The sequence below is a fragment of the Ictidomys tridecemlineatus genome, chromosome 2, assembly GCF_052094955.1.
Source record: "Ictidomys tridecemlineatus isolate mIctTri1 chromosome 2, mIctTri1.hap1, whole genome shotgun sequence".
Classification (NCBI taxonomy): Eukaryota; Metazoa; Chordata; class Mammalia; order Rodentia; family Sciuridae; genus Ictidomys; species Ictidomys tridecemlineatus.
In genome coordinates this window covers 14,857,158-14,883,734 of record NC_135478.1, presented here as the reverse complement: position 1 = coordinate 14,883,734, position 26,577 = coordinate 14,857,158, and the positions used below count along the sequence as shown (strand labels likewise).

The 26,577-nt window shown below is 59.3% G+C and overlaps 1 protein-coding gene and 2 long non-coding RNA genes across 21 annotated transcripts in view; 2 read left to right on the top strand and 1 right to left on the bottom strand.

Moving 5' to 3' along the window:
• The window catches only part of Crtc1 (CREB regulated transcription coactivator 1), a 73,336-nt gene that overhangs the window by 23,500 nt on the left and 23,259 nt on the right, over nucleotides 1-26,577 (bottom strand). For 13 of the 19 annotated variants that reach the window (XM_078037883.1, XM_040290251.2, XM_005332980.4 and 10 more), the window contains exons 2-6: nucleotides 6,193-6,309; nucleotides 5,017-5,064; nucleotides 3,343-3,480; nucleotides 2,256-2,317; nucleotides 120-214 (exon numbers count right to left, since the gene is read on the bottom strand). In XM_078037883.1, the coding sequence (XP_077894009.1) occupies nucleotides 120-214; nucleotides 2,256-2,317; nucleotides 3,343-3,480; nucleotides 5,017-5,064; nucleotides 6,193-6,309 (460 nt within the window). The other 6 variants (XM_005332981.4, XM_021731500.3, XM_078037880.1 and 3 more) reach the window with 4 other exon arrangements.
• Nucleotides 6,334-19,019, top strand: LOC120891486 (uncharacterized). Its single transcript, XR_013434252.1, has 2 exons — nucleotides 6,334-14,001; nucleotides 14,883-19,019. It is a non-coding gene; the product is annotated as an uncharacterized LOC120891486 (long non-coding RNA).
• On the top strand, nucleotides 20,550-23,353 carry LOC144375004 (uncharacterized). The gene is made up of 2 exons (XR_013434253.1): nucleotides 20,550-21,783; nucleotides 22,105-23,353. It is a non-coding gene; the product is annotated as an uncharacterized LOC144375004 (long non-coding RNA).

Here is a 26,577-nt window from a genome sequence, read left to right as displayed (position 1 = left end):
GCATAGCCTGGGTCCTTCTTTGAAAGCCTGTCCACCCATGGACTGCCAACCTCCAGAGCACAAGGGCCACCTGCTGGGCTTGCCTGACCCCAGCAAAGACGCCGAGTCCCCTCTCATACCTCTTTTCTGGTGTGCATCCTGAGATCCACCCGTAAAGGATTCTGACTGGGTGGGTGTCATTGTGCTCTGGTGAAGGGCGGAGTCTGAATTGGTCCTGGGGGAGAGGGGAGAGACAGTGAGACCCCCCCAGAATAAAGAGGAGTCATGACCACAGCCATACTACAGCCCTGGCACTATGTGCCCTGCCCAGGACACACCCCATGGGACAGGGTGGCAGATGTAGTCATTTTTCAAACTGCTGCACCTGAGCAGAAGGACATCATTTTGAACAGGACCACTAGACTCAGGCAGTTTTTGTCCACAAAGCCCACTGAAATCCAGGTCAACAGTAAAGCTGTCCCTCTGTTCCCAACTGCCCCTGCCTGCCCCTTCAGTAGGGGGTCCTGGCTTCAGGGACAGGATGGCCCTTCCTGTTGAAATTCCCCGAGGGAGCCTGAGGGTCCCACAGGGACCTGGCCTTAGGGGGTTTGAGTGTGCAGCCTGTCACTAGGTCCCTTCCTGGTGACAAAACACAAGTGGGTGAGTATGTCCTCTAGAGGCTCAGTCTCAAACATGCTGTGATGGATAGAAAGGGAGGTTCAGAGAGACCCCTGAGTGCCCCCTTGGTGGGAAACCGACTGGGGAGGGGCAGTCCTGCTCCAACCGGTCGGACCCTGGAAGGAACCTGGTGGAGACTCCGTCCTGGGAACTCCCGTGGGGAAACTGACAAGAAAGGCCAGGGTGAGCCAGGCATGATGGCCCATGCCTGTAATCCCAGCAGCTCAGGAGGCTGAGGCAGGAGGATTGCGAGTTCAAAGCCAGCCTCACGAGTATTAGCCAGTGAGTCCCTGTCTCTAAATAAAAGAAAAAAAGGACTGGGGATGTGGCTCTGCAGTTAAGCACCCCTGGGTTCAATCCCTGGTACCAAAAAAAAAAAGGACCAGGTCAGCCAATCTGCTCCCAGCTAGAAGTGCCTCGAGGGAGGGTCCCCAGAACAACTCCTAGACAGGAAAACGTGGGTCCAGCTGCAGAGCTGTAAACCAAGGAGGAGACTAAGGGCCAATGTGCGCCCAGTGGAGATATCCCAGCCTCTAAGAGTGACTAGAGGAAACGTGGTCCAAGGAGAAAAGGATATAACGGTGCAGGTTAAAGGAGTCTTGAACCCTGGATCCTAGCCCTGCCCCCAACCAGCTGTGTGTCCCTGAGTCAGTGTTCTGGCTTCTCTGTGCTCAATGTCTATGTCTAAAATGGGAAAACAGAGCCTAAGCCACACAGTTGTCTGTTGTGTATCAGCTAATGTGTGCTTAGTGGATACTTAACTACGTGACTGTATCATGTCATGAAATTATGTGTGCGCGTGTGCACATATGGTTGTGCGTGTGCTGCGCATGTGTATCCAGTTGTCTTTCCATATCTGTTCCTTGGAAGGTTGGTCCCAGGATCCTCCTCAGACACCAATATCCATGAATGCTCAAGTCCCTTCTATGAAATGGCATCTGTGTAGACTCCAAGCACATCTGTAGATGACTTATAGCACCTAATGCACCATGAATGCTATGCAGAGTTCTAAAGATGTGACTTTTTCTCTTCTATACACCTTTATGCATTTTCCTAGTCTTCTAGCACAAGCCTAGAAAACTTTTTTAAGGGGGCAGGGTAGCGGGGATCGAACTCAGGGGCACTGGACCACACCTTGAGCCCTATTTTGGATTTTATTTAGAGACAGGGTCCCTCTGAGTTGCTTAGTGCCTCGCTTTTGCTGAGGCTGGTTTTGAACTTCGATCCTCCTGCCTCAGCCTCCGGAGCCACTGGGATGACACGTATGCGCCGCTGCACTCAGCCTGTAACAAGTGCATCTTCAATAATTTGTTCGGTAACATGAAAAACTGCTCATCAAGCATCAAATGAAACAGCAAGTGGCAATTTGAGATAAAGAAAATAAAGAAACAGACAAAAGTGAGGACGGGTTGAAGATCCCCTAGGCAGAGCGCTGGCATTATAGAGTGACAGTGATTTCTAGAAACTTGGGGACGTGTCTTCGTTTCCTCATTTTGAGTAACTCCGCCCTCACGGCTTTTCTATGCAGTACTATGGTGAAAGTTTAGTTTTGTTCCCACCGAGTGGGTGGGGGCTGGGAACCAGCTCTGCCCACTGACCTCCTCCAGCTGGTGTCCGCGGGTGGTGACAGATACACAGAGCCGTATGGACAGCTGTCGGCGTGAGTGTGAGTTAAGGGGACACACTGTGGGCTTGGGCCTGCCTGCACCGAAGTGCTCCTGGCCACTGAGCAGGAAGACCCCTGCAGCCCAGCGGCCCTGCTGCTGGAGCTGCAGGAGTGGTGGCCAGGCCTGCACACAGCTGGGGCCGGCGGGGCGGGGTGTCCGCTGCTGCCTCACAGGCGCTTCCTGCCGGCCTTTCCTGCCTGGCTGTGAGCAGCCCAGGCCATAGGGGCTCCCCGGGGGTGCGGCCCCACTCCACCTACCACTCAACGCTGTCCTCTTGCAAGTGCACGTGCGGCCTGCACCCGGTCCAAGCGGGGCCTGCACCGCGGGGAGTCTGGTTCAGCTGACCCTGGTCTCGCCTCTTAATTCTGGGCTGATGGGGCCGCTCCCGGGGCCTGAGGGTCCGGTCTGGGACTCAGCTGGTTGCGCTTCCCCAGCCCGCGGAAATGAGCAGCAGAGAACAGGCGTCTGCTCTGCAGAGCTGGGGATCCCAGGAACCACCTGAGGCTGCTCGGATTCTGGTGCTGGGGGCCCAGCTGGCGGAGCACCAAGGGGTGGCCGAGCTGGGGTGGGGGGGAATCTGGCAGATCTCTGCTTGGCCGAGGAACAGATGCAAATTTTACATAGAAATGGAGCCACCCTCAGACCCTTCCCTTAGCTGCCTGGGCTGGGCACCCCCATGCACTGCCCACCAGGGCCCCATCAGCCTACAGTCCTGAGACACGGGCTCCCACTCATGGCCCTCCGGGCCCCACTGCCTTGCTAGGACCTTCTGTGGGCCAGTGTCTCCTGCCTCAACTCCTGCCTTGGGAGGCGCTCCCTGGGCCACCCTAGCTCCAAGGGATCAGAACAAAGGCTCCTTGGCTTGTGGCACTGCTCTAGGAAGCCCCCTGGGTGGCTGAGTCCATCTCCAGAGCCAGCAGCAGGCCCCCCTTCAGCAACTGCAGGCCAACTCAGGGTCGTGTAGCTGCTGACCGGGGGACCCTATCCCTGCCTACATGTTCTCTGGGAAAAAGGATATCTGCCGTCCATGTTTGTCCACTGACAGGGGCCGGCGGTGCGGGGAGCCAAGCCGGCCACGTTCTCGATACACTCGGTCCACTAGCCCATGATGTCGGGTGGTCCGGCTGGTGTCCAGGCCTGAGGACTGGAAGGGTGTCTGGGAACAAGGAGGGGGTGGGGGGGATCGAAACAGAGAAACCCAAACAGTGGTTATCAACTGTGACCTGGTATCTCCCCCGCTCTGCCCCAGATCTAATCTCGGGGACACCCACTCCAGAGACACCCTTGGGTACCATTCTGAAGGCTGAGACGGGGGTCTCTGGGGCCCCAGCTCCCCAGCCCTCCGAGCACTGGGGATGGGGGTGCGAGAGCTGGCAGGGTGTCTGGCGCCGGGGACAGGCGTGCAGTGCAGCTGGCATGCACGGGCCAGGCAGAGCGGCACAAGCTCGGGGCCCAGTGCTGGCCAGGGTGCCAGGGTGCAGCGGCCTGAGCAACCTCCTCCCCGGCCTTTCCAGGTGCACACAGGCTCCGCCCCTCCCTCAGGGCCAACGGCCTTCTAGCCCCTGCTGCGTCATCCCTGGAGGGGCTGCCAAGGGAGGGCCGGGGGCTTCTGCAGAGAACTGCTGCTGGCCCACCTGGCCAAGCGCTGGCTCCCTGGCGGCTTCCTAGTGAAGCCCAAGGCTGCTTCTCACGGAAACTGGGCCTCACACACCCTCCTCACCGCCTTAGCCAGGAGCCACCCAGAGCCCTGGCCCACAACTTCACCGGATGGGGCTTCCTTCCAGCACCTGGGGTTTGCACGAGGTCCCCAGCCAGGCCTTTGCCCCTGCCAGGCTCTGTGCGCCAGGGACCGCTGGGAGCCTGCACTCTGCCTACCCTGGCCCTGCGCTGCCCTCTTACCATCTGACCAGAGCTAGGTCAGCTGCCTCTGCCAGTTCTGGACACGGTAGGTCCCCCTACCTAGCCATCTGGGCCCTGGCCCTGCTGTCTTCTCTGGGCAGTTGAGCAAAAGGCAACTCCGGGGTTCAACGAACCGCCCCTTCCAGGACAAAGTCAGTGTCCAGAACTGCTGTCCTTTCCCACCTACCAGGACTCAGGGCTGCCTGTCCAGGGGACTCAATGGGGACTCCCAAATCTGCCTTTCACCCAGTGGAGACTCTGCTGGCTTGGGTATTGCTACACTTCTGTCCCCAAGAGGCTCGCTGTGGGGCCTAGAGGGCAGGGCCACTTATCTTTCAGAAAGTCTGAAACCCAAAGGGGAAACTGAGGCGGCTGAAGCCGAGCCAGAGGGGAACGGAGCTGGGCCAGCCACGCCCCAGCTCACCAAGCCCTGCCTGCTGGCCCCACGAGACACGTGCACACGCGGACGTGCGTGTGTTTAGAGGGATGGACCATGCAGCACTGGGGGCACATGCTCGGATTCTGCTCAGGGGGACCCCAGACTGGGATATGCAGACGTGGCATCTGCCCCAGGCAGACCCCAAGAGTGGGGGGGGCTCTTGATGCAACCATACATATTTCCCGAGACAGGAGTGGGGAGCAGATCCATTTCCATTTGGTGGACAGGATGTCTCCCTGGGAGCCACAGGGGCAGCCACATGGGGGACTGGGGGACACCAGCAACCTCACACATGTCAGGGTCTTGCAGGCTGGTGCTGGGGATGCCACGGCCTCAGCCTGGGGGCTCAATTACCAGAGAGACAGGAGCCGCTGCCAGGGCCTCCCCCAGAAATCCGCTGGGCTGAAAATGCAAAGAACCGAGACTCTGAGATGCCCAGCAGGCAGGACGCGTGGGCCCCAGGCCATGAGCCTCCCGTGACAGATGCTCAGGAGGACCCCACACCCCATGCCTGAGAGGGCTTGGTCTGGGCCCCATGTGGGGCTGAGCAGAGGAGATGCCCAGAGAGATGTCCTTCTGGAAGGAAGAAGAGACGCAGAAACAGGAAGGGAGAGCTGGGGGGGTGGGTGGGGAGACCCAACTCAGCAAGGGCCTCGACAGGGAGGACGCAGGGAACCAGAGAGGAGACCCTGAGTGTCTGCTAGATGAGGCGCCCTGAGGAACCGATCCCAGCAGACCCCAAGCCAGCCTGCGGTGGCACCCATCCCTGCCACGGTGCAAGGAACACTGAGCTCCTGGAGGACGGCCCTCAGTTCCACCAGGCCGGCCAGCACTTAGGGACAGGGCTATTTCCACAACTCTCCCCAGCACTGGACGGGGGTGTGATCACTGGGGGGACCTGTCCATGCAGAGCCCAGACACTGCCCTGAAGGTGGCTCTGAATCACAGCTTGACCCCACCACCAGCTCCTGCTTCCACCTGCAGACCAGAGGCCAGGCAGAGGATCCTGGGACCTTATCTCCCGTTGTGTTCGATAAGGCTGTGTGCAGCGGCCTGCAGCCTGCGGGAGCCGCTGTGTGGGTCTCTGCCAAGAAACGTTTGCAGACAAGTGGGGTCAGGCGGCCGGGCCTCCTTCTGAGAAATGCTGGGCTTGTGGATTAGTGAGGCGGGACCGAGCCAAGCCCCAGAGGCCCTGAGCACTTCCCGCTGCCGCACAGCCGGCGGACAGGTGTAGGGGCTGCTGGAATGCTCACGGGCGGCCAGACAGGGGCTCGCTTTGGGGTCTGCTCACAGGGGACAGGCTGGCGGACAGGCAAGTGAACCAGGGCTGAAGCGCTGCTTCCTAATGTCCCCAGTACAGAAAGAGAGTAGGCAGGGGAAGGGAGGGCTCGGGCGATTGTCGGGTGACCTCAGCTGCCCTCAGAGTCCACAGCACATGCTCTGTGGTGAGGGAAGGGTCAGAGCTGGACCAACTTCAGGTGGGAGGCTATAGGGGCTCCCCCGGGGGAGGCAGTGCTGCAGGGGGCTCACCTGGAAGGACAGGTCCATGGTGCCACTCCCGATCTGGTTCACGTTGGGCAGGGAGCCTCCGTAGTACTGGCCACGGCTCGGGCCCAATTGCAGGAACTGGGACTTCTGAAGCTGAAGCTGCAAAAGACAAGTGGCCCGCTGTCGAAAGGGAGGGGTACCTCCGAGTGCACTTCACAGAGCCCCAGCCCCCAGGGTGCCCACAGGACGTAGGTGATGAGGTGTACATCCACCTGGGAGACTGCAGGATCCTCAACGAGGTCAGCTGTCTCATGACCAAAAATGAGAGAAGAATCTGGAGGCCCTGGAATGGTCCTCCTGAGGCAGGAAGCACCCCCAAGGAAGCCCATGACCATGAACTTGGGGAGCAGCTCCCTCTCTGGCTGCCCCAGCAGGCAATCAAAGGAGCGAGAAGACCACAGACACCAGCCCAAGAGGAGCCCTGCACCCAGGGGAGCCACTTCTTGTCCTGGCTGCGCATGGAACCCTGGACCTGGGAAACCATTTTTCCAATGGCCTGAATCAGAGAGCGCTGTCTCCAAAGGACAATGACGCCTTTCAAGGAGTAGCCCTTCGGATCCCTGTGGCAGCCTACTCAAGACCAGGGCTGAGCGAGTCCCTTAGACCCAGCCCGAGTTCTTGGGGTCTTGCCCATGTCCCCAGGCTCCTTCTGGGTATCCCGCGGGCCTCGCTGATGCTGGCCCAGCCAGGCACCTCCAAGGGGCAGTGTCCCTGCTGCTCACTCCACAGCGACCAGCACTCGGCGCAAGGCCTGCAGCTGCCTGACTGACCCTGATGCCCCAGAACGGGGCGGAGAGGTGGTCCCGCCTCCCCACCAGGCTGATTCTAATCTGCAGAGAGCAAAGGCAGAGGTCCCTGGCCCGGGTGGCAAGAGGACCTTCAGGGATGATGGCCCACAATCCCTACCCGGCCACCAGGAAGGCGGCTGCCATGGTGCAAGGTGGGAGCAGTGTTGGCTGCGGCCCGGCAGGGGCGGTTGCTAGGTCCACTCTGTGTACACAACAAGGCCAGCTCGCGTTCCCTCACAAACAGCTCCTGGCAGGCTCGGGAGCTGGCCGCCTGGCTGCTTGCTCTCCCACGCCAGCCCCAGCTTCCTGGGGGGCCTCGGACACCGGAGGGGGAAGCGAAGCTCGGGAACTGGCTGAGCGCCCAGCAGAGTACCTCGCCCAGGTAAACAGCTGCTTCCTGTGAGCTGCAGTGGGGCTGAGCGCGAGATTAACCTCGTGTGCTCCTGGGTGGCTCCCCGCACCTGCGCAGCCTGGCCCGGGGTCAGGCTGGGAGGCCCGGGCCCACAGTGGCTGCCCGTCAGCCACGCCCACCAAGAACACCCCACTGCGTCCTTTCTGGCAGACATGCGAGACAAACAGGCCAGCTGCAGGCCAGAGGGGGAGGCCAGGCAGGGTGGGTGGGGCCCCTGCAGCTCCTGTCCCCAGGCCCTGCCTGGGCGCATGTCCCTTCCGACCTCCCACGACCTCATCCACGTCCTCCTGTGTCAGAGCTATAGGGCAGGAGCCCGTGCTCTGTCCACTTCTTGTGGACCTTGTGGCCTCTGAGGCCTAAGCCCTCCACCCTTCCAGGTCTCGGCTCCCCTTCCCTAGACTCAGACACAGGGCGGGTCTGTGCGCAGAGGTGGGGCATGAATGGAGGCGCTCATCAGCAGTGCTGTCCACGCAGGAGACCTGGCAGCAGCAAGAGCCCGAGGCCAACCTGCTGATCCTCTCATGGGATCGGACGCTGACAGGATGCTCCCAGCCCCCAGGTCCCACCTCTGTCCAAGCCTCTTTCCTGTGATGCCCCAACCCAACAGGTCTGGACTGAATATCATGGAGGACGGTTGTCACTGAGTGCTACATGCCTACTCGAGAGGCTGAGCACAGGATCCCAAGTTCCAGGCAAGCGTGGGCAACTTAGCAAGACCCTGTCTCAAAATAAACAGAAAGGGCTGGGGGTGGGGCTCAGGAGCAAAGCGCCTGCCTAGCCTGCAAGCCCAGAGTTCCATGCCTAGTACCACGAAAAAGAGTTACTGTGTCCCCAGGGCCTCAGGCCACCCTAGATGTCCAGTCCACACTGTGGTTTAGGGCGGAGGCCCTGGGCCACCCAGTATCAGCTCAGCTTCTGGAGGAGTAGACACTGATGTCAGCCACCCTAGTCATTATCCACATGGACAGGACAAACCCCCAATAAAAACCTCAGCCCCCAAGGCCAGGGAACATCCCGGTTGGCAGTACACCATGCCTGTTGTCACACACAGCTGGGAGGATCCAACACTGTCCACAAGACTCCACTGGAGGGGAAACTGGAAGTCACTGCTTAGTCTCCGATTCCCTTTCTGACCTGAACCCACGTCCCTCTGCTGTGATAATCCACCCTGTGACAGTTCCGGATGAGCGCAGTCCTCCTGGCGCTGCCCAACTTGAGAGCAGATGTAGGGACTCCCTGAATCTGTAGGAACTGACAGGCCCCCAGGCCTGGCTGGAAACCCCTGGGAGCAGGACCCTTCTCTAGGGTCCTGCCACCCAGGCTCTACCCAGTGGACTTCACGCCTCAGCTCAGCGAGCTGCTGGGCACTGAGGCACTGGAGTTAGTTCAACCTCCTTCTGCGGTCAAGCCACATCCCTTATTATGTCCCTCTCCCCCATGTCATCATCCTGTCCCCCACCATGCTGTGCTCCTGAAGCCAGAGACCTCCAGAACTGCAGCAACACTGCTGGTGGACACACGCACACGGGGTACACGGGTGAATGGACGGAAACATGCAGGGATGGACAGACACCACTGCTCTTGCCCTCTGAGCTCATGGTCACTGGCTGGGGACAGGCCCACCTGCAATCCATACAAGACCAAGGTAGGAAGCTGGAAGGCTCCATCAGTGGCTCGGCCACTCCCTCCTACCCAACTCCAGTGACAGTCAGTCTTAACCTTGATGTAACCCAAGGTCAGAGCAGACGCCTGGCCCTGGAGGGACCTCCCAGGAGGGCACAGAAGATCCCAGACAACGTCCCTCCACCCCAGACTCATGAGAGCCGACAAAGGGCCACAGATGAGGAGCTGAGGCCTGGGGAGGACATCAAGCCCAGGCCACAGCTCCCAGGGTGCCCCTCACTGTGGCCTAAGGGTCAGACAGACCAGGGTCAGAGTCCAGACTCCCCCGTCATGGGAATGGGCCCCTGTTGCCCTGGCCCCCCACCTTGTCCTCTGCCCAGCCCGGCTCCCGCAGGGCCTCTCCTGTGCCAGCCCACCTCCACCCGCATCCTGGTGGGGCCTCCCTGCCCCACCCAAGGAGCAGCCCCGTCGCCGCCACAGCAGGCCCTGGCTCTGTGACTGTCCTGACGCTGTTTTTATCGGGAAAGTTGTAGATTTACAGAAAATGGCAGAGATGCTCTTGAGAGCTGCGAGCACCCCTCGCCCAGCGTCCCCCAGAGCTCGCCTGTCACTCCTGAAGCGTGGGAGTCAATGACAGCCACGACCTCGGTACAGCACCGCCGGCTGGGCTACCTGTGCCCTCGTCACGGCTCCACAATCTCCTGGCTTGTGTCACCTCAGTGACCACGTCTGAACTGCCCCGCCTCATGAATGTCCGTCCTTTAACCTCCCGAGCCCACCAGACGGCCAGCACTTGGGACTTGCTCGGCTGGCACCAGAGCTGCACGGCTGCGGCAGACCCGCGGGAAGTGCTGCAGGTCCCTCACTGGCTGCCTGCTAGCCGCAGCCCTGGACTTTTCCAGAACACCATCCCCAGGCCATGAACCTCAAACCCTTGATTGTGACCAACCACTCAGCAGCGCCTGGCCTTTGGGGTCAGAGGGGATGACGGTTGAGGACAGATGTCCCCGCCACTGCCCTGGCTCTGAAGGGACCTCTCAGGCCCCAGAGGTGACTCAGGTTGGCCCCAGCGTCAGTGGGGCTGTGAGGGCCGGGAAGGAGCACACACTCTGGTCATCTCGCGCCACCCCATCCCTGGGCCTCTGGGGTGGGTCCACTGGGTGTTCCTCAGGCTCTCCCCGGGGATGCGGAGCCCTGCCCAGGTCTCCATGCAGCTAAGCAGCGTGACAGCCAAGTCAGTGTCCTGGGGCTGCCAAAGGACCACAGGTTGGGTGGCCCAAACCTCAGGGGTGTGTTCTCTCGCGGTCCAGGAGGCTGCAGGTCCAGTCACGGCATCCACAGGGCTGCTTCCACCTGAGGGGGAGGCCCTTCCTGGCCTGTGGCCGCGACCCTCCAATCCCCCATGACACGGGCTTCTCTGGACCTGCCCTCTGCTACCTTCTGTCATAGTCATGGCGTCGGCCCTCCATATCCACAGGTCCCACACCCGTGAACCCAACCAACTGCAGATCAGAATTACTTGGGGGAAAAATTCACTAACACTGAACACGCGCAGATCCAGCACGGCCAAGCAGCTGCTGAGCACCAATCACAGTGAAGGAGACGGTCCACAACAGCGGGTGGCGGGGGTCCACGGGAGGACATGCGCAAGACCTACAGGTACTAGATACTACAGAACGTCCTTGAGATGGATTTCCAGCCATTTCCTGGTACTGAGCCAATTCCCCTGGACACTGAGGGAGGATGGTTCCTGTCACTGGATTTAGGGGCCACCCCAATCTAGAAGGAGCTTATCTGGAGACCTTTAGTTACATCTGCAGAGACCACATTTCCAACTGAGGTCACAGCCCCAGGTTCTAGGAGTGAGGATGCTGGCATATCTTTTGGGGTGACACCATCAAACCCACAGGCCCTCTGAGGGTGGCAAGCCCCAGGGCTGCCCAGCTAGGAAGTGGCCAAGACGACATGGACTCCACACCTGAGCGGAACCCTGCATGGCCTGCACGGCTGGGGCCAGAGCCTTCCTGGGACCAGGGATCAGTGGGAGACAACAGAGGACCGCGTCCAGCGGTGGACCCGGTGCTTCTGGTCAGAGCAGCGGTTCAGTTCTCAAGGACACCAGCTCCCTCGAGGTCAAGAGCAGCCTCCGGCCCTGCCCTCAGCCCCAGCCCCAGCCCCAGCCCCAGCCCCTCATTTCTAGGCAGGGACCCCTCACACCTCCTGTGTAGCCTCTGCTTATGTCCCACGACCTTCTGCACAAAATTCTCAATCCCCATCCCGTGAAGCCTGAGGAGGCCCCCTGTGCTGGCGGGCCCTGCTGCACCCAGTATCCGTGCTCCTGCAGGCCCATCCCCAGCACCCACAGGTTGGGAGAAGCAGGGTCCCAAGGCTAGAGAGCAGTGGCCAGGTGGCCCTGGTCAGAAGGCCTGTAGCGATTCAGCTATGGTGACTTCTCCAGAGGGGACAAAATCCTGGGGCAGCCCCCAGTCTCCTGAGGAGTCCTGTGCGGCACCAGGTGACAATTCCCCTGCCACCATCCCCACCTTACTGCAGATGGCGTGGCCTTGGTTAGGCTGTCGGCAGTCACCAGGGCAACAGCCTGGCCTTCTAATGAGATTAAAGGGAGCAGACTGGCCAGCTCCGCCCTGCTCAGGGGCACGGCGCAGACAGGAGTTGGGGACGGAGGAGCTGTGTGCGCTGAGCTCTCCCACAGGGACGGCCTGCAGGTCTGGCCTTCCTCTGTCCCCAACACTGTACCCCAGCGCACGGGCTTCCTCGGGCCCCACACCAGTCGGCTGCTGCAGGGTCTTCACTGGCACTGCCTCCCCCGGGAACAGGACACCACCCAGCCCCGGAGAGCTGCCTTCTCCAGCTGAGCCCCTGACCGAGCTCGGTGGGTCTGTCTCCGATCACACTGTCGGCTCCCTGAGGCCCAGAGCAGAGCCGGACAGTGGTGGGGTGCAGCACGTGCGGGGGACAGTGAGATGTGAGGAACCATTCACAGTCGACTCCTGGATTCCCAGGCAGGGTCCGCGCCCCTCCCCCACAGCCAAGATACGAAAACTGAGGCTCGAGGACAAAGGGGGGCTGTCCAAGTATAGAAGTGGCAGGTACTACTGTGAGGGAGGGGAGGGCGCGCTGTTTGTGCCAGCTCCAGCCGGTGACACTCGGTGTCCTGGGTCATTCGCCACCAGGGCCCTGCAAGCCTGAGGTGGAGTCCCAGGAAGGCAGCCTGGGCAGAGGGGCTCTGAACACAGGGCTGCTCAAGGAACGGAGGGACAGGGCTCCACGGGGTCCTCCAAGCGTCCTGGGAGTCATGGTGGCAGGAGACTTCCCCCTCCGCAGACAGGCGCGTCCTTCTGACAGTTCATACTGGCCCAGTGGCCAGTCTGCAATGGCTGACATGACAGCGTCCCCAAGGAAAGCATCTGGCCAACACTGGGCCCTGCTCCGTGTGGAGGGCACTGGCAGCAGGCCAGAAAGACCCCGGGGCTGGTGGACTTCAGCACGCACACGGGCAAGAAGCGGCGGGGCAGAAGGCCAACGTGGAGGTTCAGGCTGGGCTGAAAGCATGAAGGCCTCGGGGACATGGCAAAGAACAGGGAAGGACAAATGTTAAGTGCAAAGGCCTTGGGGCTGGTGGCACCAGGTCTGAGGACCACAGTGGCAGCCAAGGTCAGAGAGCGGCTGAGAGGATGAAGCTCTCAGTGACACCCTGCATCAACAGCCAGACCAGGGACCTCAGCCCTACAGCTCCAGGGCCTGCTCATGGTGTCCAGGCCCACAGCAAATAAACCACCTGAAGCCCTAACACCGCCCCACCCCCCGCACTCCTGGGGAAGGCGCCATCTGCTCCCTGCGGCCGAGTGGGCATGGGCCTCGTCCCAGATCACAGAACCACGCGCAGGCTCCAGCGCTCTGGGGGCTGGATGGAGCAACTCTGCACACCCCAGGGGGCTGGCTCTGCACCCCCAGCCTCAGGGAGGGCTGGTTCCAGGGGGAGGGGGCTGGACACGAGCCCAAGCCCTCCACCCAGCCCTGGGCACTGGCCTTTGATGAGCTCCCTGCAGCTTCTCCTGAGTGACATCAACGGAGACTAGAACCCTGAACGTCTGAGCCTTTTCTGGGCTCCTCCAAGGGCAAAAGGAACTGCCCCAGAGCAAAACACCCCAAATGCACGTTCCTCGGATTTCTGACAGGCCCTGCTCCAGGCAGGGGTGAAGATGTGGTGCCCTGGGGACTTCTGCATTTCCCTTAGTGGACCCTTCACCTTGGTGCTGGGGACCCTGGGTCACTAGAGGGCAGCTGTGAAGAGGGCAGGCTGGATGGAAGAAGGGGCACAGCCCTGGTGCAGAGCAGTCAGTGCGAGGCCCTGAGGGCGGACGCTGCCCACAAGGAGGAGACCCGGGCGGGACGGGCCCTACAGAGCCGCGGGCCAGGACTGAGCCCAGAACCACCCCAGCCGCGCAGGGCGCTTGCTTCCTTTTTATTGTTTTGTTCAAAGTACTTTTTAGTTGTAGGAGGACACAAGATCTTTATTTTCTGTGGTGCTGAGAATCCAACCCAGTGCCCCACACGTGCTAGGCGAGCGGCCACCACTGAGCCCCGGCCCCAGCCCCTTTTTATTTTAGATTACAAAATGTGCGTTTTTTTAAAAAGGTGGAAAACCACGCGTCAGTACCCCGACTCAGTGGCCCCGAGTGTGCTGTGCAGTCATCGCTTTGGCTCCAGATGTTTCCATCCCCTAAGAACAGCCCAGCCCCGCCAGCGGTCTCTCCCCGTCCCCTCCCCCAGCGCGGGCGGCCACTGATCTGCCTTCTATCTCCGCGGATTCACCTTCCTGGACATCGCACATCAAGGAATCCTGCCATGTGTGGCAACTGTGTCTGGCTTCTTTCACGAGACGTATCTTTGAGGTTTGCCTGCGCTGCGTCCAGGATGGGGGCCTCACTCCTCCTACAGCCCAAGGTACCCCTCACATGTGTGCGCCTCGCTTCCGCTTATTTATTTATTCACCAGCTGATGGACACTTGGGCTGTGACTCCAGAAACTGAACCTTTTGGCTGCTGGGAACAATCTGCAGGGAACATGAGCTGTGTCTGCACCCACTTCCCAACCTCACGGCTCTCTCTGCCTGGGGAGGCTGCAGGTCCTGCATTACCTGTGGCGGACCTGCAGGCCGCGCTCCTCAGCAGCCCGCCACACTAGGCTCCCGCCAGCCACGGAGGCGGCTTCCAGGCCTCCGCCTCCTCCCCAACGCCTGTTCCCTGTGTGTGCAGCCCTGGGATGGGGCCCAGGCCTTGTGCACACCAGGCAAGCGCTCCACCAGAGCCACTCCCCCGTCACTGGTTTGGGATAACAGCAGTCGGGGGTGTGAGATGGCGTCTAGCTGTGCTATTTTTTGGGTGGGCGGGAAGAGGGTGGTATACCAGTAACTGAACCCAGGGGTGCTTAAACACTGAGCCACATCCCCAGCCCTTTTTATGTTTTATTTACAGATAGGGACTCGCTCTGTTGCTTAGCACCTCACATTTGCTGAGGCTGGCTTGGAACTTGTGATCCTCCTGCCTCAGCCTCCCGAGCCCTGGGATTATAGGCATGCGCCACAGAGCCGGGCTTTCATGGTGCTTCTGAACTTGGATTTCCCGGTGGTTGGTGACACTGGGCATCTGAATTGCCTGTGGGCTCTCTACAAGTCGCCTTTGGGAAAAAGTCTATTCAAAGTCCTTTGCCCGCTTTTAAACTGCACCGTCTTTTCCTTGTTGGTTTGTAAGAAGTTTATTAGATACTCTGGAAATTCATCCCCCATCAAATACACAAACCACAAATATTTTTCTCCCATCCCATAGGTTCTCTTTTCAGATGCCTGAGGATGGATGTTGAAGCACAACAGTTTTCACTGGGATGGTGTCCAATGTACCTTGCTGCTGTGCTTTTGTTACGTCTCAGTGTCCACTGCTGTCCAAGGTCAGGAAGAGCTGCCCCTGGGTTTCTTTCTAGCAGCTTCAGAGCTTAACTCACACACTCACGTCTGGAGACATTTGGACACTCACGTGTGGGGCACGTTTGGAGAGAGTGTCTGTGGAGCTTTGCTGTTGCCTGGCCCCCTGGCCCCCTGGCCCCCAGGCCGACGGAGGGCCCGCGAGCTGGCTGTGCGGAGCATCTCGGGAAACGCGGACGAGCGGAGAGGAAGGCCGGAGCGGGAGTGAATGAGAGCCTGAGAGGCGCGTGGATTCCAGGCTGAGTCACGGAGGCCCGGCCCTCGGGACGCTCGGGGGCTGCCTCCTCTCTCGCTCCCCAAGTGTAAATACAGAACCAAATACACAAACACCGGGGCCTGGAATGCCTTTAATCAGGCTCCGCAGCCGCTGCCAAATTTCCAGACCCAACTGAATCAGGGTCGCCGTGAGCACGTTCTGTTTCTCTGCTGGTGGCGGCTGTGGAACACGGATGCTCTGGCGGGGATGGAGGGACGTCCCTAGGGGCAGCGAGCAGCACAGCTGGTTCACAGGGGCTCCCTCCCCCGACAGGAGACCCCGGCCTGCCAGCTGGCCGAGCGCCCTCTTTGAATGGGGCCTCCCGGCAGCCCTGCAAGGGCGGGAACACGACTGCACCCACGTTTTGCGAGCAGGGAAACTGAGGCACTGAGGAGCAGGGGACTGCCTGTCACATGGTGCCAGGAGGGGCCTTGGTTACAACCCAGGCTCTCTCCAGGGTCTGTGAGCACATCTCCTGTCACCAGGAGTGTCCCTGAGCTTGAGGGCTGTACTCCATGGCCCTGGAGGCCACCCCAAACCTCCCACTGCAGCCCCCAGGCCTTCCTGCATTCTGCCACTGGGCCCTTGCACTTACCACACCCTTGCCTGGAAGCTTCTATGGTGGCCCCTGCTCACCATTTGGGTTTCAAGCCAAATACCACCTCTTCAGGAGGTGACCTCTCTGACCTCGTGGCTTGCTTCCAAAATGACCCCCTGGAAGCTGGAATTCTGAGACCAGGTGCCAACTGGTTCCACTCCTGGCGAGGGTGCTTTCCTGGCCAGCAGGGATCTGCCCCCTGGGTTTTTCCAGGGCCCTGTCTGGGTACCTGGGGTGCAGATGTAATTTCTCTCTTCCTCTTCAAAACCAATCCTATAAACTAGGGCCTTGCTCTGGGGCCTCATTAGCCTTAATGACCTCGTAAAAGCCCCATCTCCAAATACGGTCACATTAGGGGTTAGGGCTTCCTCATATGAATTTGGAGGAGCACAAAATTCAAACAATAGCACCCTGTCATGGGAACATTGCCTGCCTATGTCTGTCCAGGAGGCTGACATGCCCTGACAGCCAGGGACCCGTGCTGCCCCCAGCAAGTGTCCACAGACAGTCATATCTAGAACTGGGGAGCCCTAAGTGGCCCTACACCCCAAGTCTTCAGGGAGCGGCCACAACCAGCCAAGCCCTGTCAAGACCCATAGATCCCAGACTCTCTGAAGGAGCTCACAGGACACAGGGGTGTGAGGGCACAGGGAGGGGTCACTGAGCTACACTCTGCTGTACCCAGCCCTGGAGAGAGTCTAGGATGTAGGAGTGACCAGCTGATGCCTGTCCTCCAGGGCTGCCGGACAGCGGACACTGACAGTGGGACTGTGGGTGAATTTCTGGATTCCATCTCGTGAATGTAAGGCAAGAGGCCTGCTCCCAGGGTCTCGGGTGGGAGCTGCCAGAGGAAGCACCATCCGCTTGGAGGCGTTTCAGGCTGCAAGGCAGTCCCGGCGACCCGGACACCAGGATCTATTTGCTTCTGATTGTGCTGGGGTCAGAGCAGGCTGGGCAAGCACTACCACTGAGCCACGCGCCCGCCCGCCTCTTTCCATTTCTTTCTTTTTTTCTTTTTTTTTTTTTGAGACAGGGTCCTCCTGCCTCAGACTCTTGAGAGAGATGCGATGACAGGCATGTGCCACCAAGCCCAGCTCAGCATGGGACTGAAGGTGGGCAGCCCAGGATATATCCTGCACAAAACAGAACCCGCCCCGGACCCCTCACCCCACTAAATTCCTGCCCACGGAAGCCTTGCAATGTGACCTTATTTGAAATTAAGTTTTTTGCAGATGTAATTAGTTAAGAATCTGAAAATGAGATCACCCTGGATTTAGGGAGGTCCCTAAATCTAATGACTGGCGTCCTCCTAAAAAGAGGGAGGACACAGACAAGAGACAAGAAGGCCATGTGAGGACAGAGCCTGGACTCACGCGGCCACAAGCCAAGAACTGCCGAGGGCTGCCGGGAGCTCAGAGGCGGGCTGGGGCGGACTCCCTCGCGGCCTCCGAAGCAAGCAGCCCTGCCGCACCTCCATCCTGGGCCTCTGGCCCCCAGAATGACGAGGCTTCTATTGGTTGAAGCCACTTAGTCCCTGGACGTTGCTGTGGCAGCTATGAACCCGGCCCCGAGCCCCGTCCTGCCTCATCTGTGAAACGGGCTCAGCCACAGCTGGGGCACAGCAGGAAAGGCAGCCAGCTCTCCAGGGTCAGGAGGCCACCTGGGCCGCAGGGTCTCTGAGCTGGTCCCCAGGAGTTTTGGCAAGTAATAGAAGGGCTGTGACGAGGCAGGGAGGAGCCCAGGGCAGGGGTCTCAAGGGAGGAGGCCTGGGCCGAAGAGCAGGGTCCGCTGGGGCCCAGGAGAGGCAGGACACACAGAGCCAAGCTGGGTAGGGGCAGGGACTTAGACCCACTGGTGCGAAGGGCCAAAGATGGGGACCCTCCAGAGTGAAGAATAAGATAGGCAGGGGATCAGGCAGAGGCGACAGCAGGGGCAGAAGTGGAGGTGCAGCAGTTGGGGACAGTCCCAGGGAGTGAGGGCAGCAGGGACCAGTCCAGGTCAGCCATCAGGGCTGTCAGTACAGAGGGGTGGGGAGGCAGGGCTGGAGCCCAGGACACAGGAGGGAGGGTGGCAGATGTCATTGACTTTACAGTGCACCTGTCCAGTGGGGAAGGGTCACATGACCCCCTCAGAAGCCCTTCCAACTACATCCCCAGACCCCAGGGCTGCACAGGGTGGACGGCGAGGATCTGGGGTCTCCCGGGCTCTGAACCTGGCGGCCTCTTCCTCCACCTCAAGGCTGGGGGCCGGCGAGCATGGCTTCCCACCTGCTGACCGCGCAGCAGGCCAAGAGGCCATTCCTGCCCAGGATGTGTCCCGGCAGGCCCAGGGGAGCCACAAGGGTCCTGGAACTGAGTGTCATGGTCCACACGGAGCCAAGGCAAAGGGCAGGTGACCTTGCCGAAGGGGCTGAGGAGTTGCTGCCACCCAGGGGAGGCCATGGCCAGCCTGGGAGTGTTGAGGTGGCTTTTTACCTCTTACACTCAAGGCCCTGGTCATATACGACATCCTCAGCATGGGGTCAGCTGAGAAGAGGAAGGAGGGCGGCCACCCCCACAGCGCAGGCCACCGCGCAGAGGCCCGCCCTCCCCAGTCTGTGGAGGAAGCAGGGATCCCACGGCGCAGATGAGCTGGGCTTCTGCGGGAACCACTGAGGGCCAGGCAGGAGCCGGCCATCTGGTTTCACCTGTGACTTGGGGGAGCTGCCCGGGGCTCCAGCAGGGCCAGGCTGACACCTACGGGAGGCCGTGGGGCTGGGGACCAAAGATGCTTCCAGAACCAACTCAGCTTCCAAAGCAGGGAGCAGGAGGAAGTTCCTGGTGGGCGTATTTGTTGTCTGCTATAACGACCGACCACAAACCAAGTGGCTGAAACAGCAGAAATACCTTCCCTCACAGTTCTGGGGGCATAAGTTCAAAGCCAAGGTGTGGGCAGGGGGCTTCCCCGGAGGCTGGGAGGCAGAATCTGCCCTAGGCCTCTTTCCTGGCTTTGGTGGCTCCCGCAATGCCCAGAGCTTGTAGGCACATCACCCTAATCTCTGCCTGCTCACATGTCCCCTTCCCTTCCTGTCTCTCTTTTTAATTGTACCTTCTTTATATGTACATATATATAAAAGTCGTAGATGAACACAACACTTTCATTTTTGTTTGTTTATTCCTACGTGGTGCTGAGAATGGAACCCAGTGCCCCACACGTGCCCGACAAGCGCTCTACCTCTGAGCCACAACCTTATCTTTTTTTTTTTAATATAATTTTTTTAGTTCTCGGCGGACACAACATCTTTGTTGGTATGTGGTGCTGAAGATCGAACCCAGGCCGCACGCATGCCAGGCGAGCGCGCTACCGCTTGAGCCACATCCCCAGCCCGGCCTTATCTTCTTATAAGGACACCAGTCACTGGATTCAGAAACCACCCAGAACCGTATACTTACTCGATTAGATTTGCAAAGACCCTATTTCCCAATGAGGTCGTACTCGCAGTCATGAATGGCCGTGACTGTCCACTGGCTTTCTTTGGGGTGGGGAGTCACTTTTCAACCCACTACTGCTCGAGGCTCCAGCCCCAAGGGCCCCCGGGGCGGCATCTTCTCCTCCCCAGGCCTAGTGTCCTCCACTGCCACCCAGGGGACCCAGGGGTGAAACAAGGCCAGCACACATCAGCAGAGGCGGAAATGATCAGGACTCCGAGGCAGGTGGCCGGTAGCATCGGCAGCGCCATTTGGCAGCATCTGTGGAGAGCCTGAGCCACGTTCCCGACCTCCGACCCGGTAATCCCACTTCTGGGAAGCCGTCCTGAGGGAGATCATCCAAAACGCAGATTTATGCGCAAAGATGTTCTTGCGTCAGGAGAGCAAGCAGCCAGATCCCGTTCCAGGGCACAGCCTCAAGTCGGACAAGACTGAGGACTAGGGCACAAGAATCAGGGGAGAGCGTGTCTGGGTGCCGTGGCCAGCTCCAGAGCTGAGATGTGCCACGTGTTCCAGAAATCCACGGGAAATCCACGCGGGCACAGAGGGGCCCAGGGTAGGGCCACACTGCCCCCAACCCAGGGACGTCCCCGAGGGGACTGGGCAGAGCAGGAGGGTGGAGGTGGCAGGGATGGCAGCTAGCAGTTCAGAAAGGCCACAGACAGCAAGGAAGGGATTCTCCAGAACAAAGGAAGAGCCCGGTGACCCGCCCAGGAGAGGCGCACACAGGCTACGATGAGGAGGGGAGAGCACGAAGTGCAGCCAAGAGGGGAGCCCGGCCAGGCCACACCAGCGGCGCTTCCAGAGGAGGGCGCAGGCCAGCCAGCAGGTACCAGGGACCGAGCTGCATTCACCAGCACCCTCAGGCACGGACAGCTCAGACTGAGCACTTAAGCCTTCTTCAGTGTGAACTGAGGGCCCCACACGTGGGGCTGGGGGGCAGCCAGGCCACTCTGTCCTCTGAGGAAGGTGACCAAGGCCCCCTGGGCTCTGGGAGGGGACCAATGCCCCCAGGTTCCTCCTGTCCAGTACAGGCAGGCCTAAACCTCCAGACACCAAAGAGATGGCCCGATGGTAGGTGTTTGGTGAGGGTGGCAAGGGGCTCCCCAGAGGCCACAGCAGGGAAGCCGAAGGTGAGCCAAGCTGCTGGTGGGTGACCAGGTTCAGGCGAGAGCTGGAGAAGTGACAGGGGCACAAAGTACAGAGGCCCCACAGAGGTCAGAGATCCCCCAAATCAGTCTGGCACAGGGCAGGAGCGGCACCGGAGAACAGGGTTAAACATCAACGTGAGTCCAGTGGGCGGGGGAGAGAGGACACTGGCTCCCAGGGGGAGCATGGAGAGGTCTGCAGGGACAAAGGGAGCACACCAACTCCCACAGATGTCGCCAGGGGGACACAGGGGAGATGATCCCCAATGGGGCCCAGGTGCTCACAGGAACAGAGACCTCCGGGAACTGAGAAGACATGACGCAGGGACGGCATCTATGTCTGAGTCCACAACACACAGGCACCGGCCGAACCCTCAATCAAAGCCCAGATTCGGGCTCACCTATGTCCCCAAAAGCCACGTCCTGGAACCCGAGAGTGCACAACCTTATCTGGGAAAAGGGTCTTTGCAGAGGAAATAAGCAAACGATCCAAGGATGAAAAACTTATCCTGGAATACCTATGAAAGACCCCAAATCCCATGGCTGACGCCCTCATAAGAGACAGAAAAGGGGGGGACAGATCAGGAGGGGAAGGCAGGGACTGAAGGGATATGGCTCCAAGACAAGGAACGCCTACGACCCCCAAAAGCCACAGGAGGCAGGAGGGGCCCTCCCCTGGAACCGGGGAGGCCCAGGCGCCCTGCTGATGCCTGAAATTTGGACTTGGAACCTGCAGGACTTTGCGAGAGCTCATTCCTGTGGTTCCAGCCGCCTGGTCTGTGGCCGCTTGTAACAGGAGCCAGGGACATTTATCCGCATGCTCCCCAACCTAAGGCAGGTGGGACCATCTCCCCTGGCCTAGGGAAACCAAGGACCCAGGTGGGTAGGCGGGGCTGAGGCGCAGGAGGCTCCTGAGCCCCCAGCATCACAGTTGCTGGTCCCACACGCGGCTCATCACAGAAGCCCCTCCCCAGACAACAACGACAACACGACGCCTGTCACCTCTCTCAAGACCTGTCACCTCTCTCAAGTTGGAGACGGTCCCAGCAAGTGGAGAAGGCACCACACACTCTAGCACCTGCCTGTGGGTGGAATAGCTGTCCCCTCCCCCTCCCTGCGATTGAATCTGGACCCCCCCCCCATGCTGCTGAGGCCGACGCCCACCCCACGGTCACCGTGAGTCCTTACTGACACTCCCCAAGGAGGCCCCCGAGTCACTCTCTCAACCTGCGGCCATCCACGTGAAGACTGCAGTTCTGTTGTGGAGGTTTTACGCTCAGGTAAGGGTGTCACAGCGTCACTCTGTGTGAGATGGTGCCATAGATCTGGAAAGCCCCCCAAGGGTACCTGTGCAGCAGGCCTGGTCCCCAGCAGAGGGGCTTTGGGGAGGCGGGGCCTAGGGGAGGAAGTGAGGCACTGGGCGTCCTGGAGACGCTGGGCCTGGCCCCTTTCTGTCTCTGCTTCCTGTCTGCCACGAGGCGACAGCCGCCTCGCCACATGCTCCGTGCCACGATGTACAGCCTTGTCACAGGCCCAAGGCAACAGGGCCAGGTGACCACAGAATAAAACCTCTGAAACCAAAATACACCTCTTCTTTTAAGGAGATTATCTCGGCACTGCGTCCCGTCCCGGTGACAGCTAACACAGGAAGGGACACCATTGCCGGTCGCCCCTCCTGGGAGCCCTGAATAAACCACCCCACCCCAGAGCCTCACCAGTGTGTGTCACTTTTGATGAAGCTGCTGTAGACCAGGCACTCAGAAAGGGGACCGCCCTGTTCCACCTGGGCCTGACGCCCCTTGACGCACTCTCCTGCACGGAGGCCCCGCTGACCCCCCGGGGCACGTGGCTGCGAGCTTCCTGCTCCTGACTCCACATGGCGATTAGGCAGGAAACACCAAGCAAGTGCCTCACCTTCCACAATCCTGAGGTCCCCTGTCCTCTGTCTAGGATGCAGGCCAGTGAGGGACGAGGCCACTGCTGGGAACCCTGTCCGGGACCCCAGCCCCCACTCTGAACTGGCCTCCGCCATGAACCTCCAGCACTCTAAGCTGCACTGGAGCTCACAGCGGGGCTGACGCATCGACTCGGGGCTCAGGCCCTGCATCTGGACCCGGCTCTGCACTTGGGGCGATGGGGACACCCACCCTCCTCTGCTTCTCACTGCTGTACTTCCAAAGTGTCGCCAAGGGCAGGGATGTGGGACACAGAGGGACAGGTGGGAAGAAGAGGCGCCAAAAGGTAGCCCCGTGGCAAGGCACCTGCCTGCGGTGCAAGAGGCCCGGATGCGAGCCCCAGCCTACAGCAGAGAAAAGTGATGACCTAACAGAAAAGTGGATCTTAAGATGTGGTCCATCCACACACTGGACTATTAGCCAGGCATGAAAGGAATGACCCTGGCCAGCTCCAACACAGGTGAGCCCCAGCAACACGGCGCTGGGTGACAGAAGCCAGACACAACAGGCCAAATGGCACATAATGCCACTCACATGAAATGTCCAGAACAGGCAAAGCCAGAGAGACGGAAATCAGGTCAGGGGCCCCCAGGCTGGGGGAGGGGTGGGGAGTGATGTGATGGACACATCTCCTTTTGGGGGGGACACAGAGACATTCTAGAACTGGACAGAAGCAATCGAGGCACAATGCTCCGAATGTTCTGAAAACCACAGAATGTTCCCTTTAACACGGTTAATTTCAGGGGCTGGGGCTGGGGCTCAGTGGCAGAGCACTCCTCACACACAGGAGGCACTGGTTCGAGCCTCAGCACCATGTGAAAAATAAATGAATAAGATATTGTGTTCATCTGCAGCTTAAAAAAATTAAAATAAATAAACAAACTGGTTGATTTCATAGTCTGTGTATTTCACCTCAGTCACAACATTGGTGATGCTCAGCGGTCTCTGCTGGACGTTGGCTCTGGCCATGTCACTCCAATCTCTGCCTCCATCATCACATGACCTCTCCCTGGGCGTCGGTCTCTGTCTGGTCTCCTCTTTTTATGACACCAGTCACTGGGTTCAGGGCCAACTCAAAATTTAGGACCACATCACCAAGATCTTAATCGCAAATCACACCCCAACAACCATTTTTCCAAAAAGGCCCCAGTCACAGGTGCCAGGAGACAGGACGTGGGTGGGGGTGCTGGGGTCACTACCCAACACAGCACACCAGCACTGTGGTAGGCCAGATGGGGCCCCGCGAGCCACGCCTGCAGTGTGCCCCAGGTCTAACTCTCACTGGCCAAGGAACCCAGGACAAGTGCCAATCACTTGGCCTCAGTTTCCTAGACCCAACACCGCTGGGAGTCCCCACTGGCAGGATGGCGGGAGGTTGGGATGTCAGTGAATGGGACACAGGTGTGACGGGCTGGCAGTGCACGTCCCCAAAACCCACGGATCAAGCCCAACAGCACACCCTCCATGCTCTGCTCCGCTGGGGTACAGGACAGCATGGGGACCCAGCTTCCCCATGACCTGGGCATTCCCAGGTGCCCGATGTGAAGTGGGGTACATACTGCCTGCTTCAGGAAAGCCAAGGACCTGTTAAAGAGCTAGTGAGGACATGGTAGAGAGTCTGTGGTAGCTCGTGTCACACCCTAACCCCAGTCCCTGTGAAGGGACCTTATTTGGAGAGAGCGTCTTTGCAGATGTCGTTAGTTACGACGAGGTCATTCTGCATGAGGGTGGACCCTAAACCCAAATACTGGTGTCCTCTGAAGACTAGAAGAGACAGACAGACAGAGGAGAGAAGCCCATGAGACGCCGGAGGCAGCAGCTGGGGTGTGTGGCCGCAAGCCCCAGACCTGAACCCCCAAAGCTGCCAGAGGCCAGGAAGGATCCTGCCCTGAAGCGTGAGAACACCCTGATCTTGGACTTCTGGCCTCCTGAACCGGGAGGGAATATTTCTGTTGTTTTAAGCCACCGCATTTGTGGTCACTTGTCACAGCAGTCACAGAAAACAGAGAGACTGAGGCCCTACACATGAAGAGTGAGTGTGTGCGAGTGTGTGTGTGTGTGTGTGTGAGAGAGAGAGAGAGGGAGGGAGGATGGGGACGAGGGAGGGGTTCCAGCACTCCCTGCTCCTCCTCGATGCCTCCAAACACACCCCTGGTGCGCGCGGTTTCTGGAATGTGCGAGCACACGTCTCTATTTGTAGCTGGGGGAACAGATCCTTTGCAGTTTAATTTTAAATCTCATCACCAACTGAATAACGCAAACCACCAGCGGGGGACGCCGGCCACTTGAAACAGGGCCTGCCTCCCCACGAGCGGCCCCTGGGTCCGGGCAGGGAGCCCACCCCGCCCACCCCGCCGAGCCGGGCCTCCCCCAAGCAGCCCCGTGCCCGTCTTGAAACCGTCAGGCCTGGTTTTTGACAGGTGCCTGACCCAACTCGGGAAGTTACATCCCAGATGCGGTGGAGGAGGAGGCCCAGCCTTGCTCCCACAGGGTCACTGCCTCCGGGATCCCAATCACTGTGGCCATCTTCCAGAAGACGCCCCCAGCCCGTGCCCAGCAAATGATGTCTTAAAGCGGCATCACCCCGACACATGGCCTCGCGGGGTCTGGCTGATACGGCCTCTCTCGAGGAGCAGCCCGTTCCACGCCGCCTCCCCGCAGGATGGCGGGGACCACGGGAAGATAAGACAAAAGTGAGATGCCCTCATTACCACGGGCCCAAAATAGCTTTAATGCTCCATTTTTTAGACATAGCTCAGTGTCGGGGTTACATAAGAACACTAAAGTCATTCTGTGATCCAGGAGGCTGGGTCCTGGGCCTGCCACAGCCCGCCGCTACCCTTTGGGCAACTCCACATTCCCAGAGCCCTGTTAACAGAGCTCCCGAGACTCCCACCAGGCCTCCAGGACCCAGTGGGGTTGGACGTCACCCGCCTCCCTGTCCTCAGACCACGGCGGCATTTGTAGCACGCTCAGGCAGTCCAAGGGACACTCACAGTGCAGGGAATGGTCAGGAACCGCCTCACCATGGAGCAGGCGTCACCAGCCCCAGGCACCCACCAGGGCAAAAGAAAGCAGGGGCAGGGGCTGGGGTCCCCTCTGCACTCCCTGCACTCTCAAGATCACGTCCTACAGCCTGACCTTCAGGGCCCATTAGCAGCCCCTCCCTGGTCCCAGTCTGGGTCATCATTCACCTTGTCCAGGTGTCCCCTAGACAGAAAACTCCCTGCAAGTAGCCGACACACATGCCCTTCCTTTCTTCCCTTTCTTCAATTCAGATGGTGCACCCAGCAGGTCTCTATTCTATTTAAAACAAAACTCCCTGCTTGTCAATTCGACAAGTTAAATGCCAAGTTTCCATATGACCCAGGAATGCCACTCCCAGGTCTAGGCCCCAGTGAAATAAAAACACATCCATGCAAACCCTTGCACACACGTGCTCAGAAGAACACAACTGATAAGAGCCAAAAAAAGGGGAAACCAACCAATGGATGAGTGCCTACATAATGACACGTCCTGCCAAGCAGGAAGTACATGCCTATAATCCCAGCGACTCAGGAGGCCAAGACAGGAGGATCTTAAGTCTGAGGCCAGACTCAGAAAATTAGCAAGGCCCCATCTCAAAATAAAAAGGGCTGGGGTTGGGTGCAGTGGCACACACCTGTAATCCCAGAAGCTCAGGAGGCTGAAGAAGAAGGATTGCAAGGTTAAAGCCAGCCTCAGCAACAGCGAGGCACTAAACAACTCAGTGAGACCCTGTCTCTAAATAAAATACAAAATAAGGCTGGGGGTGTGGCTCAGTGGCAAAGTACCCATGAGCTCAACCCCAGCTCCAAAAATAAATAAATAAATTGAGTATATGATGAAGCCACACAGTAGAACATTATTCACCCACGAAAAGGAATGAAGCACTTACACCTGCTGCTATGCATGAACCTCAAAAACATGACAACCAGTGACAGACACCAGATACAGAGGGACACACATTGCAGGATTCTGTTGATATGAAACGTCCGGAACAGGCAAATCTACAGACAGGAAGCAGCAGATCAGTGGTTTCGAAGGGCTGGGGGGAGGGGCGAGGCTGCTGGGAGGTATAGGGTCTCCTTTTGGAGGATG